Source organism: Stomoxys calcitrans, chromosome 5 (genome assembly GCF_963082655.1).
Source record: "Stomoxys calcitrans chromosome 5, idStoCalc2.1, whole genome shotgun sequence".
In the NCBI taxonomy this organism is placed as follows: Eukaryota; Metazoa; Arthropoda; class Insecta; order Diptera; family Muscidae; genus Stomoxys; species Stomoxys calcitrans.
This window is the reverse complement of record NC_081556.1, coordinates 80,372,956-80,391,902: the sequence shown is the minus strand read 5'-3', so window position 1 is coordinate 80,391,902 and position 18,947 is coordinate 80,372,956. Positions and strand designations below refer to the sequence as shown.

The 18,947-nt window shown below is 39.8% G+C and overlaps 1 protein-coding gene across 1 annotated transcript; it reads right to left on the bottom strand.

Annotated features, from left to right (window-relative positions):
- Nucleotides 1-646: 646 nt before the first annotated feature.
- On the bottom strand, nt 647-6,720 carry LOC106080689 (uncharacterized). The gene is made up of 3 exons (XM_013242154.2): nt 6,188-6,720; nt 5,804-6,119; nt 647-1,692 (listed from the first exon to the last, which is right to left on the bottom strand). The coding sequence occupies exons 1-3, from the start codon at nt 6,537-6,539 to the stop codon at nt 693-695; spliced, it is 1,668 nt and encodes a 555-aa protein (XP_013097608.2). The 5' UTR covers nt 6,540-6,720; the 3' UTR covers nt 647-692.
- Between the last annotated feature and the right edge of the window lie 12,227 nt (nt 6,721-18,947).

Genomic DNA, 18,947 nt, shown 5'->3' with positions numbered 1-18,947 from the left:
ATAAACCGATTTAGACCATACTTATCACAGTTGTCGAAAGTGATACCAAAACACTGCGTGCAAAATTTCAGTCAAATCGGATATGAATTGGGCCCTCTAAAAGCTCAAGAAGTCAAGACCCAAGATCGGTTTATATGGCAGCTATTTCAAAACATGGACCGATGTGACCCGTTTACAATCCCCACCGGCCTACACTAATAAAAGGTGTTGTGCAAGATTTCAAGTCCCTAGCTTTACTCCTTCGAAAGGTAGCGTGCTTTCGACAGACGGACGGACATGGCTAGATCGACTTAAAATGTCATGACGACCAAGAATGTATCTACTTTATGGGGTTTTAGATGCATATTTCGAGGTGTTATAAACGGAATGCCGAAATAAGAGTACCCCCCATCCTATGGTGGAGAGTACAAAAATCCATTGCTATAAGCTAAACGTTACCACAACAAATTTGAGTTGTATTCGAAAACAATATCGTTCTTTAAAATTTAAGCAAACTTATTTTTAGTATTTGGAAAAATACGGTATGTGCCCGTTTTCAACATCTATCGTTTTTGTGATTCTTTAAAAGAACTTTCTATTAGTGAGCTGTTTTAAGTTCAAATTAATCATAATCCACTTTCTTTTACAGAGAAATCCATTGTGCAGATAACATTCGCGAATCGCGCAACTCGTTCGCGATTCTCATGAATTGTTTATTTATTAGCTTCATGAAGCTCAAAATTAGCCTTTATCATTTCATATACTTGTTGTCTTATAAATTTATCCGAAGTGGTTTTCGGTATAGAATCCACAAAATAAACTCCACCTCTCATATGATATACATTGTCCAGGTGCTTATCGATGAATTTGTGCACAGTATCTACGGTTAAATTGAGGCCTTCTTCATTTTTCGTCCTTACGATTGCACAAGCTGCTAAATTAGTCACAGTTACATCGGGTATCGGAAACACGCAAACCTCTGCCACACCCGGCAATCGCAGTAAAACATCTTCAATCGGTTGCGGACATATTTGAAAGTTATTCCATTTGAACATTTCTTTGGTACGGCTGATCACATGCAAGAAACCCTCATCATCAAAATATCCAACATCGCCTGAACGTAACCATTTACCATGCATTGCTTTAGCCGTTGCTTCAGGGTCATTGTAATAGCCCAACCATATGTAGGGTGAGAATATCAATATTTCTCCCGATTCATTTGGCCCAAGCCTTTTATTGTGCTCATCAACAATGCACACTTTACGATTGGGGAAAAGTTTGCCTTCGGTCATTGGTTTGAATTCGAGCGGATATCGACCCGATTGTACTACACCTCCATAAACTTCAGTCATGCCATAGGCAACGCAAAGTCCCGGTCTTTGGGTGTTGTCGGAAAGAATATCCAATAGTTTTTCCTGAATTAACTGAGGGACTTTAGAGCCGCCAATTAGTATTGAATCGATTGATTTGTAAGACTCGCGCACCTCCTCCTTAGTGTAGTTCAGAACCACTTCGGCTGCTTGAGTTGAGGTGGTAAAAAAGTGTGTCACCTTGTAATGCTTTAAAAGGTGCAGACAATATTCCGCAGAGTAGGGTTTACAAGGAACAATGCGCAGCATAGGAGTCAACAGGCTTGAGATTAAGGTTATAAGCCCTGAAGCCCAGTAAATGGTGCTAAAGAAGAGTATTGTTGATTCACATGTCGCTGTAAAACTAGAAAGAAACAAAGATTAGCAAATCGTGTGGTCAAAGTCATAAGGATATGCTACAATAAATAACAAAATTCGCGAAGAACATTTAAATGAGTATTTAAAGCCAAGCGTTGGACGGTGTTGACTATATATTACCATACACCCACCCTACTAGTAACAATTGGATCATATTATGAATGGGCGCTTAATCTTAATCGAAACCGAAATTCACCAGTATTTGCTAGAGACATAAGAAAATTTCATGAGGATCAAATAGTCCATAAAAATGGGACCTATAACTTTATCTAAGCCATATTTTTATACCCTCCACCATAGGATGGGGGGTATACAAATTTCGTCATTCTATTTGTAACTGCTCTAAATATTCGTCTGAGACCCCATAAAGTACATATATTCTTGATCGTCGCGACATTTTATGTCGATCTAGCCATGTCCGTCCGTCTGTCCGTCCGTCCGCCTGTCTGTCGAAAGCACGCTAACTTTCGAAGGAGTAAAGCTAGCCGCTTGAAATTTTGCACAAATACTTCTTATTAGTGTAGGTCGGTTGGGATTGTAAATGGGCCATATCGGTCCATGTTTTGATATAGCTGCAACATAAACCGATCTTGGGTCTCGGTCTATAACCTAATGTAGCTGACATATAAACCGATCTTGGGTTTTGACTTCTTGAGCTGACTTGAGGGCGCAATTCCTATCCGATTTGGCTGAAATTTTGCATGACGTATTTTATTATGACTTTCAACAATTGTGCCAAATAAGGTTCAAATCAGTAAATATTATCCGATTTGCCTGGAATTTTGTACGGTGGATCCTCTCATGACCATCAACATACGTGTTTATTATGGTCTGAATCGGTCTATAGCCTGATACAGCTTCCATATAAATCGATCCCTTTATTTTACCTCTTGATCCCCCAAATGGCGCACTTCGTATTCGAATTGGCTGACATTTTACACAGGTCTCCAACATATAATTTAATTGTGGTCCGAACCCGACCAAGTCTTGATATCGCTCTAATAGCAGAGAAAATCTTTTCTTATATTTTTTTTGCGTAAGAAGAGATGCCGGGAAAAGAACTCGACAAATGCGATCCATGGTTTCGGCCCGGCCGAACTTTGCACGCTTTTACTTGTTGACATCTAACGGTGCTAACAGAGACATGACTTTTACCAGATCAACAATGCCTCTGTATCCATATATAGTGGCCTGTATGATGATGGCAATTCTGGAACCTCTTTGAACTTGCTGATTAAGACAAGGTTATGTCAGGTTGAAAAGAGGGTGCGGATATTAATCCGCCCCATGCCACTATGTACATACACCAGAGCCAGTCATGGGCTTGTGGTGCGTTTTGAATACTAACAAGTAAAAGTTCGGCCGGGACGTATTTTATGTAGCGCCTACGTCAATTTCCCAAACAACGCACCAAATATTATAGTAATTGGTTGCAATTTTAACAAATTCCAATTACTTTTTTGAACGGATCAATAAAAAAATTAATAAAAAATTTCCATCATTTTTTAATTGGATCAATAAAAAATTTCAATTATTCTTTTCTCCAAAACCACCGCTATGGTACAGGGTATTATAAGTTTGTGCATTTGTTTGCAAAGCTAAGAAGGAGAAGATTGGACCCATTGGTAAGTATACCGATCGACTCAGAATCACTTTCTGATTCAATTTAGCCATGTCCGTCTGCCCGTCTGTGAGTCCATGTATTCTTGTAATCAATGTGCAGGTCGTATTTATTGTCCAATCATCACGAAATTTTGCCCATGATACATTTTTGGCCCAAGGACGAACGCTACTAATTTTGGTAAAAATCGGTTCAGATTTAGATATAGATCCCATATATATGTATCGCCCGAATTGCGCTTAAATGGCCGTAGTAGCTACAATTTTCAACTGATCTGCACAAAATGGCACGGTCAGCTTATATATTGCCCAAATTTATAATTGTGAGGTAGGTGAAGGGAATTATGTAGTCGGCTCCACCCGACTTTCGCCTTGCCTTACTGGTTTTAAATGAAAAATTCGTATAATTCTAAGACGATTAAACTATGTCCATGTCAGTTGTAATCACTCTACAGTCTTTAAAAATTGAGATATTGAATTGAAATTTTGCACGGACTCGTATTTCTGCTTTACGCAGGTTAAGTTCTTCAATGAAGCAAATCGGACTATATATAGATATAGGTTCCATATAGTCCGATTTGGCGATTTAGGGTATAAAGCCCGTAAAAGCCGCATTTTTTGTCCGATTTCGCTGAAATTTGAAACAGGAAGTTATAATAGGGGCCCCGTTATTCAAACCGAATATGGCTCATGTCGGACCATATTTACATAAAGCTGCCATATAGACCGACATGCCGGTTTAGCGTCTTAAACCCGTAACAGGCGCAATTATTATCCGATTTGGGTGAGTTATTCTAAGCATTCCTACTTTCGACTGAAATATGGTTCAGATCGGATCATATTTGATATAGCTGTCATATAGACTGATCTGCTGATTTAGGGTCTTAAGGCCATTAAAGCCGCAATTATTATAGTTAAAATTTGAATCAGTGATTTGTTTTAATCCTCCCGACATTCGATATAGCTGCCATATAGGCTGATCTAGGGTCTTAAGCCCATAAAAGCCGTAATTATTATCTGATTTCGCTGAAATTTGAAACGCTGAGTTGACTAAAGCCTACGGATATCCGACTCAAATATGGTACAGGTCGATCTATATTCAGATATAGCTGCCATATAGAACTATCTGCCGATTGGGGTTCTTGAGCCCATTAAAGCTGCATTTATAACCCGATTTCGCTGAAATTTTAAACAATAAGATATTGTAAACCCTCCTTCATCACACCAACATATGGTTTAGATCGGACTATGTTTAGATGTAGCTGCAATATAGACTGGTCTGCTGATTGAGGGTCTTAAGCCCATAAAAGCTGCAATTATTATCCGATTTCGCTGAAATTTGATAAGGTGATCGGACTATATTCAGATATAGCTGCCATGTAGACCAATCTGCCGATTAAGGGTCTTAAACCCATAAAATAAGCATTTATAACCCGATTTCGCACAGTGACTTGTATTAAGCCGCCCGTCATCCGACCAGAATATAGTACAAATCAGACTATATTTAGATATCTGCCATATAGATCGATCTTTCAATTTAGGGTCTAAATCCCATAAAAAGCGGATTTGTTGCCTGACTTCGCCGAAACTGTGGCTTGTATAAGAGTTCTCGGGACGTGAATGAATGATGATCCATACCAGACCCAGTTTGCATATTATTAAGTATATGATAGTGGAGATGTTGTAAAGAGGATGGTTATCCATCCGTTGAAGCTTTTTACTTGTTTTAATTGAAATTTTTTAAATTTGAAAAATTATTAAAAAAAAAACAAGTTTGGATCTCAAATTGGGCAAAAATTTGGGGCTTTGAAAATTTTTAAATCTATCTGGTTGGGATTTGGCGTGAGTATTGGAGGGTATATGGGGGCTAGATTAGTTGAAAGACCGATCCAACATCCTTGTCAAGTATGATCCGATCATTCTTAACACGTATGTTGAAAGTCATAACAGGTGTGCTTTTGGAAAGTTTCAGCTAAATCGGATGAAAATTGTGTCATCTAGAGGCTCAAAAAGTCGAAACCGCGGAAAGGTTTATATGGGGGCTATAATAATTTTTTAGACTATTTGTAGCATACATGGCACAGATGTTGTAAGTCATAACAGAAGTCCCTGTGCCATATTTCAGCCAAATCGGATGAAAATTGAGGCTCTAGAGACTTAAGAACTCAAAACCGGGTATCGGTCTATGTTGGATCTGTGTCCAAATCTGAACCAATCTGGCAAATTTTTCAGGCCCCAACGATATCTTCATTCGTTCGAACGAGCGGACAGACGAACGGACGGACATGGCTAGATCGACTTAAAATATCAAGATGATCAATAATGTATAGATACTTTATAGGTCTCTGATCAATATTTGGAGGTATTACAAACGGAATGACTAATTTAGTAAGCCCCCTATCCTATGGTGGCGGGCATAAAAATGACGTAATACACCATTGGATATATTTCTAGCTTATCTTTTTTCTTATACTTACTAACAATTGCTATGAAGCAATCCTTGATTGGAGCACATGACCGCTTTGGGCACGCCGGTGGTCCCAGATGAGCATAAAATTGCAGCCGTTGCCGAGCCATCCAGATTTGCGCATGGAAATTGGGAAATATCCCAAACTTTTTCATTGCTCGAAAGTAACTCTGTAATGTTGGTAACACCTTCAATGCAGCCAGTCATTAAAACAATTCTAGCTTCTAATTGCAAATGATCAATGACTCCAAGAGCATTTTGGTAATTCTCTGCGTCACAGAATATCAGTTTAGGACGGGTCTTTTCATATATTTCCACAACAGTATCTGAAAATGATAGCGTTCATCCATTATGTGTTTATTCGGTTAGCTTGAATCATACTTTGTAGTCGTACCTATCTCAAAACCATGGAATACTCCACTCACTGGAGTACCACACAAAAATGAGGCCATCATCATAGTGCCTACATGCAGCGAATGCTGGGCATAAAGTCCCACAACATCTGGACACGTCACTCCCATTTTTAGCATATTTTTGGCCAGCGCAGTGGAATAATCCAAAAACTGCTGGGCTGTTAATGTCTCACCAGTCAAGTCCCAGATTTGTATGATTTTTTGAGGCGTTTTCTGCAACTGCATGACAATGGCCTTTCCCAGTGTCATATCGCTGTCATAGTCATCCTTTACTATTGGACCCGACCAAACTTTTTCCTTTTCATCATATGTTGTTCCCACCACATAACCCATTATCGACTTTAGAATTCAACCGCTTTAGTTTAACTGAAAACTGGATAGATAATTTCTTCAAGTTATATGGTGAATTTGGATGTTTTGATTGTTTTCGAATTTAAATATTCAATTTTAGTTTGAAAAAACCAAAATAATTATTAAATTAACAAAACATAGCCAAAAGTCAAACACACTCCACTACGTTGTACTCTACACTACTCGAAGTCTCAATGTGAGAATTAATTTAAATCTAAATCTACTTAGAGGTCATTTTAGACTAACGATAAGACTTTTTAATAAAATGTAGACAAATTTTATTGAAGCTGTAAAGCTGTTAAACAGCCGGTATATACACCGGTTGGCAGGGACGTAGCCAAAATTTTATTTTCTTTTGCGGGGGGAGGGTATATTTGAACTACCAAATAAAAACAAGTAAAAGCGTGCCAAGTTCAGCCGGGCCGATTTTTATATACCCTCCACCATGGATCGCCTTTGTCGAGGTCTTTTCCCGGTGTCTCTTTTTAGGCAAACAAAGTAAAGGAAGGGATAAAAGAAAATAATTGCAATGCTCTTGGATCTATATCAAGTGATGTCAGATTCGGACCATAATGAAATGAATGTTGGAGACCATAGTAGAAGTCATTGTGAGAAATTTCGGCCGAATCGAATTCACCCAAATCAGATAATATTGTAATTGAGCCCTAAAGAGGCTCAAGAAGTCAAGATCCTGGATCGGTTTATAAGGCAGCTATATCAGGTTATGAACCGATTTGAACCATAAATTGTACAGTTGTTGAAAGTCGAACAGCCGGGCCAAACCTTATATACCCTCCACCATGGATCGCATTTGTCGAGTTCTATACGCGGTATCTCTTTTTAGGCAAACAAAGAATATTGAATAAGAACCGCTATGCTATTGGAGTTATAACTATTCCGATTCAGACCATAAATGAATTCTGAACATTGTAGAAGTCATTGTGTAATATTCCAGTTAATTCGGATAAGAATTGCACCTTGTAGGGGTTCAAGAAGCAGCTTGGGAGCTGTGTCAAGCTATTGATCGATTCAGACCATATATGACATATATGTTGAAGGTCATCAAAGAAGCCGTTGTACAAAATTTCAGCCAAATCGGATGAGAATTGCGCCCTCCAGCGGCTCAAGATGTCAAGATCCCAGATCGGTTTCTATGACAGCTATATTAGGTTATGTAACGATTTGCGGCATACTAAGCACAGTTATTGAAAGTCATAACAAAATACCTCATACAAAATTTCAGCCAAATCGGATGAGAATTACGCCTTCTAGAGGCTCAAGAAGTCAAGATACAAGATCGGTTTATATGGCAGCTATTCCAGATTATGAACCGATTTGAATCATACTTAACGCAGTTGCTGGAAATGATACCAAAACGCTACGTGCATAATTCAAATCAAATCGGAGGAGAATTGCGACCTCTAGAGGCTCAAGAAGTCAAGACCCAAGATCGGTTTATATGGCAGCTATATCAAAACATAGACCGGTCTGGGGTCTCAGACGCATATTTCGAACAGAAGCTAACGGGCCATAGTGGAGTAAGGGAGAATGAAAAAACAAACGTGTTGGCAATGAAGACCATATGACTGCCGCTAGTAAACTTGGATAACCGGAAGTCTTTCGGGTCGACGCAGTCCGAGTTAAAGGCGAAGTCATAGGACGCGTGTAACACTGTGGAATAGCGAAACGGTTGGTAGAACAGCGAAAATCCTATAGGGAGATCAGATCGTGAGAAGACGGGACTATTACTGAAAGGAAATAAGTAGGAGGTCAGTATAGCTATTGGTATCATAACAGGTCTGCGAACTCACTTATGCAAAATCGTAGTCCTATATGTCCCGTTATGATACCAAAAGCTACACTGACCTCTTCGTCCACTCACAATCCGAATCACCGCGTTCGTCACCCACGCCCTTAACTCGGATTGCGTCAACCTTAAGGCTTCGGTTTAGCCAACGGCAGTCCTCTGGCCTTCACCGCCAAATTGTCTGCCCACAAAACGCACACAAACGATGCGGACTGTTGCATCCTCAGAGAAGCCGTTAATCTTCTTTTTTACCTGCAAGACTGTTTGTGACGTTACCGTCCTGATTGTTATTGCCCTTATGGCCATTTAATTGCCCGTAAAGATGTTCATACTCGACGTCGTCGTCGCGTTAGCACCACACCACCTCACGCATTGCGTGATCGCCCGGATATTTGCCAACAGTACCATATTATGGTCAGACAGTCAAAAATAGAAGCTAGTTCCTGGGTTCTCAATGTTGACTCCCAGGCCTTCTCTTTCCTCTAGCTTTGATCCATCCGTGTAGCATAAACATCCAATACCAGAGGGCAACGTAGCGCAGAGGTTAGCATGTCCGCCTATGACGCTGAACGCCTGGGTTCGAATCCTGGTGAGACTATCAAAAAAAATTTTTTCAACGTTGGTTTTCCCCTCCTAATGCCTACAACTTCTCTCCAGGTTTCCTATCGTTGCCTCGATTATACCGCGATGGTATGAGCTGCTCCCATTCTCCCATTGCCTTAATTCTCATAGTCGCAGTGGCTGCCTCACACTTAATCTACATGGCAATGGGTCGGATATCTAGAATAATCTCTAGTGCCCTAGTGGGCGTGGTCCTCTTCGGAATAGGCATTTTTTCATGAGAATTGTGGCCTGTTTTGATGATGGATGGATAGATGCAAAAAGAGGAAGCTAAAAGCAATTATAGCGCACACGCTATTTCCTGAGATGCACAATAATAGGTAACGGTGTTATTCTAATAATAACAAGTAAAAATTCGGTCGGGACGAATCTTGGGAACCCACCACCAAACTGTACCTAAATTGCGGGTTCCAGGGGCTCAAGAAGTCAAGTCGAGAGATCGGTTTATATGGGAGCTACATCAGGTTCTTGACCGATTCGGACCGTACTTGACACAGTTATTAAAAGTTACAACAAAACACCATGTTCAAAATTTCAACCAAATCGGACAAAAATTGTGGCTTCCTGAGCTCAAAATATTACGCCGACCTGACATATAGATGGCGGTAGTAGTATGGAGATAAATTGGCAAAGATCCATGAACTAAAGTTCGAATAGCTTCACCATGCACTGCATTCACCAGACGTATTTCTGGGGACGTATTTCTAAATTCAAAAATCCCCAGTGATTTGAAGAGCAGACAAGCGAGACTAGCAACTACCTTACACATTCCAGGGGAACTGGAGTCTGTGGGTATGCCTCTATGTGGCCTGTCGCTGGCTAGAACCGACGTCTCAGTCGTTGTGTTCTTCATGACAGGTCACCGTCTGACCGGAAAACATGCAGACAGACTTAAGGTTGCCAATAACGACTTCTGCATAAGCTGTGAAGACTTCGAGGAAGAAGACACTATTGAACACCTGCTGTGTGTCTGTGCCCCACTGGTAGTCAGAATGAGTTTCACTTTATGTTCTCATTTATTTGAGAACCTATCTGATTTAGCGGATGTGAACATTCGCAAGTTGTTGGGCTTTTTAAAGCGATCTAGATGGGTCAACTGTATGAAATAGAAGGCATCTTCCTTTTCCTGTTCCTGACGAATCGCAAAGAACGAAAACGTGGTTATGAGTCTGATTGCAGACTGCCACTTAAACCTAACTTAACCTTCCAACACATATTTATGACTTGCCACACAATTTGTACATAAGAAGTTTGGCCAAGTCAAACTTACAACCGATTTTAGTTGTTTGCATTGCAAATGCAATGCAAATACAAATTTGCCCAAGATCATTCCATTAAGGACAAGTAAAAAGGTGTTAAGTTCGGCCGGGCCGAAATTTTGGATACCCACCACCTCGGGTATATATTGGGTTGCCCAAAAAGTAATTGCGGATTTTTTAAAAGAAAGTAAATACATTTTTAATAAAACTTAGAATGAACTTTAATCAAATACACTTTTTTTACACTTTTTTTCTAAAGCAAGCTAAAAGTAACAGCTGATAACTGACAGAAGAAAGAATTCAATTACAGGGTCACAAGCTGTGAAAAAATTTGTCAACGCCGACTATATGAAAAATCCGCAATTTGCGATTTGGACCAAATACTCACTATATCAAATTTCAGTGAATCCGGATTATAAATGCGCCTCTTATGGACTTTAAATCGAGACATCGGTCTATATGACAGCTATATTCAAATCTATACCGATTGAGGCCAAGTTTCATAAAAATGTCGAAGAGCATAACACAACTCACTGTCCCAAATTTCGGCGAAATCGGTAAATGGTGCATTGCCTTTTTTGACCCCAAAACTTTTAATCGAGAGATCGGTCTATATGGCAGTTATATCCCAATTTGGACCGATCAGAGCCAAATTGAAAAATAATGGCGAAGGGCTTAACTCAACACACTGTCCCAAATTTCGGTGACATCGGACAATAAATGCGCCTTTTATGGGCGCAAGACCTTAAATCGAAATATCGGTCTATATGGCAGCTATATCTAAATCTGAACCGATCTAGACCATATTGCAGAAGTATATCGAGGGGCTTAATTTAACTCACTGTCCCAAATTTCGGATATCGGATATTTAATGCGCCTTTAATGGGTCTAAGACCTTAAATCGAGAGATCATTCTATATAGCAGCTATATCCAAATCTTCACCGATCCAGGCCAAATTGAAAATCCATTGTCCCAAATTTTGGCAAATTCGGACATTAAATGCGCCTTTTATGGGCACAAGACCTTAAATCGAAAGATCGGTCTATATGGCAGCTATATCCCAATCTAAACCGATCTGAACCAAATTGAAAAAGAATGGCGAAGGGCTTAACTTAATTCACTGTCCCAAATTTCGATGACATCGGACAATAAATGCGCCTTTAATAGGCACAAGACCTTAAATCGAATAAAGATGTAGAAGGGCCTAACACAACTCACTGTACCAAATTTCAGCAAAATCGGATAATAAAAGTGGCTTTTATGGGCCTAAGACCCTAAATCGGCGAATCGGTCTATATGGGAGCTATATCTAGATATAGTCCGATATATCCCATCTTCGAACTTAACATGCTTATGGAAAAAAAGAATCTGTGCAAAATTTCAGCTCAATGTCTCTATTTTTCAAGACTGACAAACGGACAGACAGACAGACATGGCAACATCGTCCTAGATTTTTACGCTGATCAAGAATATATATACTTTATAGGGTCGGAAATGGATATTTCGATGTGTTGCAAAAGGAATGACAAAATCCTTCGGTGGTGGGTATAAAAAGGGGCAAACTTCTCTCATATCAATGAGTGCTTTCTGACTCAAGTTTGAAACTCAATGTGACACCCCTTTGGGGAGAAGGTTTTATATGGCATAGTACCTCCAAAAGTCGCCAGCATTAGTAGGGGAGAGTCGTTTTAATTAGTTACAAAATATTATAAATCAAAATAGTACAACACATATACTGAACTAAATCCAATCACCTTTTGTTATCTTATCTTAGGGCCAGCCAACACAAACAATTTGAACAATATAAAAAATGTTTGCGTGACCTATATTTTGAAAGGTATTTTAAAACTTAATTGTGTCTTAGTGACTGCTAAGTTCAATGTAATACAAACTGTAACAATTTGAGATCATTTAAGCACATATATAACTGCTAACATGGGACCAACGCAAATGTAGCATCATCATGAATTGCCAAATATTTTTCGTGCTGCCATATATAAAGAAGTCTCTCATTAGACATTCAAAAATCTAGGCGATATTTAAGTAAATATTAAAGGTGTTCGTAAAGACCAACAACAGAATAGCTTATTTTTTTAATAGATTTGCAAATTATCTACAAAGATAATTCAGATAAAAAAGTTTTTAATCTAAATTCTTAACTGGATAAAAATAATTGGACTATTTCAGTAGAATCATGTTTTTATACCCTCCACCATAGGATGGTGGTATACTAATTTCGTCATTCTGTTTGTAACACCCCGAAATATGCGTCTGAGACCCTACCAAGTAAATATATTCTTGATCATCATTTTAAGTCGATCTACCCATGTCCGTCCGTCCGTCTGTCTCTCGAAAGAACGCTAACTTTCGAAGGAGTAAAGCTAGCCGCTTGAAATTTTGCACAAATACTTCTTATTAGTGTAGGTAGGTTGGGATTGTAAATAGGTCAAATCGGTCCATGTTTTGATATAGCTGCCATATAAACCGATCTGGGATCTTGACTTCTTGAGCAGCTAGAGAACACAATTATTATCCGACTCGGCTGAAATTTTGCATGACGTGTTTTATTATGACTTCCAATAACTGTGCTGAGTACGGATCAAACTTGATATAGCTGTCATATAAACCTAGCTGAGGTCCTGACTCCTTGAGCGTCTAGAGTGTGCAATTCCTATCTGATTTCGCTGAAATTTTGAACGACGTATTTTGGTTTGTTCCAACAACTGTGTTAAGAATAGTTCAAATCGATCCATAACCTGATATAGCTGCCATATAAACCGATCTGGGATCTTTACTTCTTGAGCCACTATAGGGCGAAATTATTATCCGATTTGGCTGAAACTTTACATGAGGTGTTGGTTATAAATTTCAACAACTGTGCCGAGTATGGTTCAAATCGGTTCATAACCTGATATAGCTGTCATATAAACCGATCTGGGATCTTGACTTCTTGAGACTCTAGATGACACAATTCTATCTGATTTTGCAGAAATTTTGCGCAACGGCTTCTCTCATGACCTTCAACATACATATCTAATATGGTCTGAATCGATCAATAGCTTGATACAGCTCCCATATAAACCGATCTCCCGATTTTGCTTCTTGAGCCCCTACAAGGCGCAATTCTTATCCGAATGAACTGAAATATTACTCAATGACTTCTACACTGTTCAGCATTCATTTATGGTCCGAATCGAACTATAACTTGATATAGCTCCATGAGCATAACAGCTCTTATTTAATATTCTTTGTTTGCCTAAAAAGAGATACCGCGCATAGAACTCGGCAAATGCGATCCATGGTGAAGGGTATATAAGATTCGGCCCGGCCGAACTTAGCACGCTCCTTATTATTTCATATTAAAGTTATTTCAGGTTTTCAACTTGATCTTGAAATAAAACTTGCTTATCTCTCCACGACCCCGACGCATCAAAAGCCAAAAGACATATTTCACTTAAAAATGCTTCACTATTATAAAGAATTTCAAAATTCAAATAAGTTTCGATTTTCTCAGTTTAAGAATTTACACTGCATATGAACAAAATATGAATCTGCAAAATTATAGCTCAATATATTTATTTTTAAAAATTCTAAGGTTATTCTAACTGACGGTCGGACATCGCTACTTCGGCTTAAGATGATTAAGAATGTTTATGTATGCAGAGTGCGTCAGAAAAACTTATTACTTATAATTGGCCATTACAAAAACTCTATTCCTTTTTGGACGTCTAGCCTCGATCTTCTGCTCTAATCTCTGACAACCACTTTCGAGATGTCTCTCTATACTTGGTCACTCCATCGCAGCTTGCACTTCCCCTTTTTGCGTGTTTTATTATAGTCGCCTCCAAAAGACTTCATTGCTAGAGATTGTTTATCCATTCTGACAACATGAACTAGCTAACGAAAACGTCGTATATTGCGTTTAACTGTACTATCGTCGTCATACAGCTCGTGGCTCATACGACGCCTATATTATCCATATACGCAAAGGAAGGATTTTTCTCCCAAACACACCAAGTACTATCTCATCTGCTCTCGCAAGTACCCATGCTTCGGAGCCATACAACAGCTCGGGTAGTATCAGTGTTTTGCAAAGTGTAATTATCGTCTGAGAGGTGGCTTTGCTCCTCATCTGCTTGCTCAGTCCAAAATAGCATCTGTTAGCCAATGCTGCCCTTCGTATAATTTCAAAATTAGTCTCATTCGTTTCGGTTGCGGCGGTGGCGAGGTAGATAAATTTGATGACTATCTCAAAGTTGTAGTTTCCAACTTTCTCGATTTTCTTTACCTGATCAGGTTTATAGGGCTTTGTGGGATATCTCCATTGCTGCCAAACTCTCCTTCGCTGATTCTATTTAGATATCTTCAAAGGCAGCGATTGCTTTTCTCGGTGACCGACCTATAATATCGATGTCGTCGGCATAGGCAAGTAGTATATGTTCTCTTGTGAGTAGTGTGCCACGTCTATTCACACCATAATCTTCTCCAGCAGGATATTAAAGAGATCACACGATAGGCTGTCTCCCTGTCTGAAACCTCATTTGATATTGAACGGTTCGGAGAGGTTCTTTCCTATTTTAACTGAGGAGCGTGTATCAGCAAGCGTCATTCTGCTAAGTAGTATAAGTTTTGCAGGGATACCAAACTCAGACATGGCCTGAAGTACCTTTGCTAGTATATGGTTGTCGAAGGCGTCTTTGTAGTCTATGGTGGATTTACGCTCGATAGCATCCTGTATCCGATGGGGAAGAGACTTATTCCTCTGTAGTTTGGTCATACTTTCTCTTGTGCTGAGGCACCAATCATCGGATATGCGTTCTTCTAGGTGTCAACTCCGGTATTAAAGAGTTCAACCGGAAACCCATCGGCTCCTGCTGCCTTATTGTTTTTCAGCAGGGTTACTGCTGCGTGGACCTCGTTTTGACTAGGTGGTACACATTCTATACCATCATCAGGGATTGATTCTGTGTTATACTCATGGCCACCATCATCGGATACCAGCAGCTGGGAAAAGTGTTCATTCCATATCCTCAGTACAGTATCAGTACCAGTTAAAAGATTTCCTTCTTTGTCTCCGCAGGAGGATGTGACTATACCAAAGCCATCGATTTGATGTTTAATTCTTTGGCAGAATTTTCGCACTTAATTCTGGCTCCTGAACATGTATAGGGCTGTCGAAGGCGGCTTTGTAGTCTATGGTGGATTTACACTCGATAGTATCTTGTATCCGATGGGGAAGAGACTTATTCCTCTGTATTTGGCTTATACTTTCTTGTCCCCTTCTTTGTGTACGGGACTGTCCCCTTCCTTGTGCCTGTCCTCTTCATTGTGCTGAGGCACCAATCATCGGGTATGCGTTCTTCTAGGTGTCAACTCCGGTCTTAAACAGTTCACCGGAAACCCATCGGCTCCTGCTGCCTTATTGCCATTCAGCAGGGTTACTGCTACGTGGACCTCGTTTTGACTAGGTGGTGCACATTCTATACCATCATCAGGGATTGGTTCTGCGATATACTCATGGCCACCATCATCGGATACCAGCAGCTGGGAAAAGTTTTCTTTTCATATCCTTAGTAAACTATCAGTATCAGTTAAAAGATTTCCTTCTTTGTCTCCGCAGGAGGATGTGGCTATACCAAAGCCATCGATTTGATGTTTAATTCTTTGGTAGAATTTTAATTCTGACTCTTGTACATTTCGATTCTCTCACACTCACGTCTTTCCATTTTCTTTTCCTTCTTGCGGAAGAGACGTTTCTCCTCTCTCCTTCAGTAGCTTTTTGGTACTCTTGGTCGTAACATTGGTTCCTTGGAGGAGGATATTGGTACCCAAGTACGGATGTAGCTGCTCTTTCCATGGAGTGGACAATGGTTTACCATTTAGCCGCTATAGAATCTGAACTGGGAGTGATTCCTTTATGCAATTGGCTCAGCCGAGTGAAGTATGCAGTTTCCACCTGTTGTGTTGCCTCTTTCCGACGTCCAGCTTCAGCGCAGCTTCAGATCGTACTTTTCTCGCCATGTTCAAGCGGCTCAAACAAGGTAATGATCCGAATCTATGTTCACCCCTCGGATCGATCGTACACACAACACGCCTGTTGAATGCTTTCCACCTATCACAACATGATCTATTTATTTTCTCGTGTTTTGATCTGGTGACAGCCAATCCTTCGATGTTTGGAACTGGAGCTGCTAACTACCATGTTCCTTGCCACGGTGAAGTGTATTAGCCTCGATCCATTATCGGAAGTTTCTTCGTGTAGGCTAAATTTTCGACTGTTGGGGCAAAGATATTTTCCTACCCAATTTTCGCATTAAAATCGCCCAGAAGGATGTTAATATCATGGGCGGGAAAGCGGTCATATTCTCTTTCTAGGTGCTTGTAGAAAATATGCTTGATCTGTTCGTCCTTATCTTTCGTCGGAGCAAGGGCGCATATAGGGCTCATATTGAAGTACTTGGCCTTTATGCGGATTGTGGCTAGTCCGTCATTCACCGGAATAAACCAGGAGACAAGGTGTTTCATTCTCCGACTAACTGCAAATCCACAGCCAAATTTATGCCCCATAATATAGGGCGTCACCACTCGGTGTTGTAGTGGTGCTCTTCCCAAGCCATCGCACTTCCTGTATGGCAGTAATGTCTGCCCTGTACTTCTCCAAATACATCCGCCAGTGCGTACACTTCACCCTCTCTATAAAAAGTGTGTTTTTTTTTGTTCTTGGTTTTTTCAAAGTAATTCCTTCAGGTTACCGGCTGATGGGCTACGAACCCGTCGTCCCAACCTATCTTTTTATCGTTCTATAGATGAACCCGTGGCACATTTTAGCTCGCTTATCACTAAAGGATGTTAAAGGTGACACCGCGGGGATGAGATAAAGGAAGACAAAGATAAGCCTGGATTTTGCCAAGTCAAAGTCAACCAGAACCGTTGCTTGGTTTCCAACATAACGAAGTCACAAAAAACTGCAACGTTTAAAATTTCAGCTAAATCGGATTATAATTGCGCCCTTAAGAGGCTCTAGGAGTCAAACCTACAGATTGGTTTATAAGAAAGCTATATCAGGTTATAGACCAATTTAAAACATTGGATGCCATAGCAAAACTTAAAGTGCAAAATTTCAGACAAATAAGGTGGTTGACTTCGTAAGCCTCTAAATGGAATCAATGCGCAATACCGGGTTATGATCCGATTTGGACCATACTTGGCCGTACAATTGTTAAAAGTCAGCCCATTAACAGTTATAACTGGTTTTAGGTTTTATGCAAAATTTCAAGTACCTAGCTTTTCTCTTTCGAAATTAAGCGTGCTTTCAACGAACGGACAATCAGACGGCTGATATTGCCTAATCGATTGTTGGGTCTCAGACCAAAATTTCGATGTGTTACAAACGTATTGACGAAATTAGTGTAGTTAGCAGAGTGGTGAAGGGTGTTATAACAAATTCTCCATTATTTCGGTGTAGGTTACAACAATACTTTTGAATTCATCTAAGGAAAAATGTTTTTTACGTCTTTTTGCATTCCACCTACTTATTCATGATGATAATTTAAAATTGTCTCTAATTATACGGTCCCATAGTTAATGCTCAAACATTTAACAGGTTCTCTGTTTAATATAGAGATTGGTACTTTTGAGTGAGGATGACTGTTAACGATGAAGCTGCTTATGATGCAGAAGAAAAAATATAGTCTGATCCTACCTCAAATGACCTCTACCCTAAAAAATGACTCTGGCCAAAGCAATTGCAAAAAACCCCCAGAAGATAATACAAGTTTGGGATTCAATGGGTGAAACGTTAACGGCTCAACATTCATTGCACACAGCCACTGTTTTGATGGCTTCATTTTAATGCGGTACACCCGCAAATACTTTCTTTGCTATACTAATTGAATTGAATGTTGGAGACCATAGTAGAAGTCATTGTTTAAAATGTAAGCCAAACGAATAAAAATTGCGATCTTTAGAGTTGAAAAAAGTAAAATAGGGAGGTCGGTTTAAAGGGGAGCTGTATCAGCGCGTATGTTTAAGGTCATGGGAGAAGCCGTTGTACAAAGCTGTTCAACCAAATCGGATAATAATTGCGCCCTCTAGATGGTCAAGAAATCAAGATCCCAAATCGGTAATAAATGGCAGCTATATCGGGTTACGAACCGAATTAAACCATATTTGGCACAATTCTTGGGAGTCATAAAAAAACACGTCTTGCAAGATTCCAACCTAATCGGGTAAGAATTGCCTCCTCTATTGGCTCAAGAAGTCAAGAGTCAAGATCGGTTCACATGGCAGCTATATCAAAACATGGACCGATATGGCCCATTTACAGTCTTCACTGACCTATACTAATAAGAAGTATTTGTGCCCAATTTCAAGCGGTTCATTTTATTTCTTCGAAATATAGCGTGTTATCGACAGACGGAAGGACGAACAGACGGACGCTCATGACTAGATCGACTTAAAATGTCATGACGATCAAGAATATATACTTTATGGGGTCTGAGACACATATTTCAGGAGTAACAAACAGAATGACGAAATTAGTATACCCTAATCAAAGGATAGTCCACTGGCTCTACAGGAGCGTGATTAGACCAATACTTTCTTACGCCTCATTAGTTTGGTGGACTGCTGTGGAGAAAAAGTGCATCATAAGGACCATACAACAGGTTCAGAGAACATATTGTCTTGGCATAGGCGGAGCC

Excerpts from the sequence above, each read along its gene's own strand:
- LOC106080689 (XM_013242154.2), bottom strand. The coding sequence starts at position 6,539 with ATGGGTTATGTGGTGGGAACAACATATGATGAAAAGGAAAAAGTTTGG. Across the intron at positions 6,120-6,187 it reads ATTCCATGGTTTTGAGATAG|ATACTGTTGTGGAAATATAT; the intron begins GTACGACTACAA and ends TATCATTTTCAG. Across the intron at positions 1,693-5,803 it reads TTGCTTCATAGCAATTGTTA|TTTTACAGCGACATGTGAAT; the intron begins GTAAGTATAAGA and ends GTTTCTTTCTAG.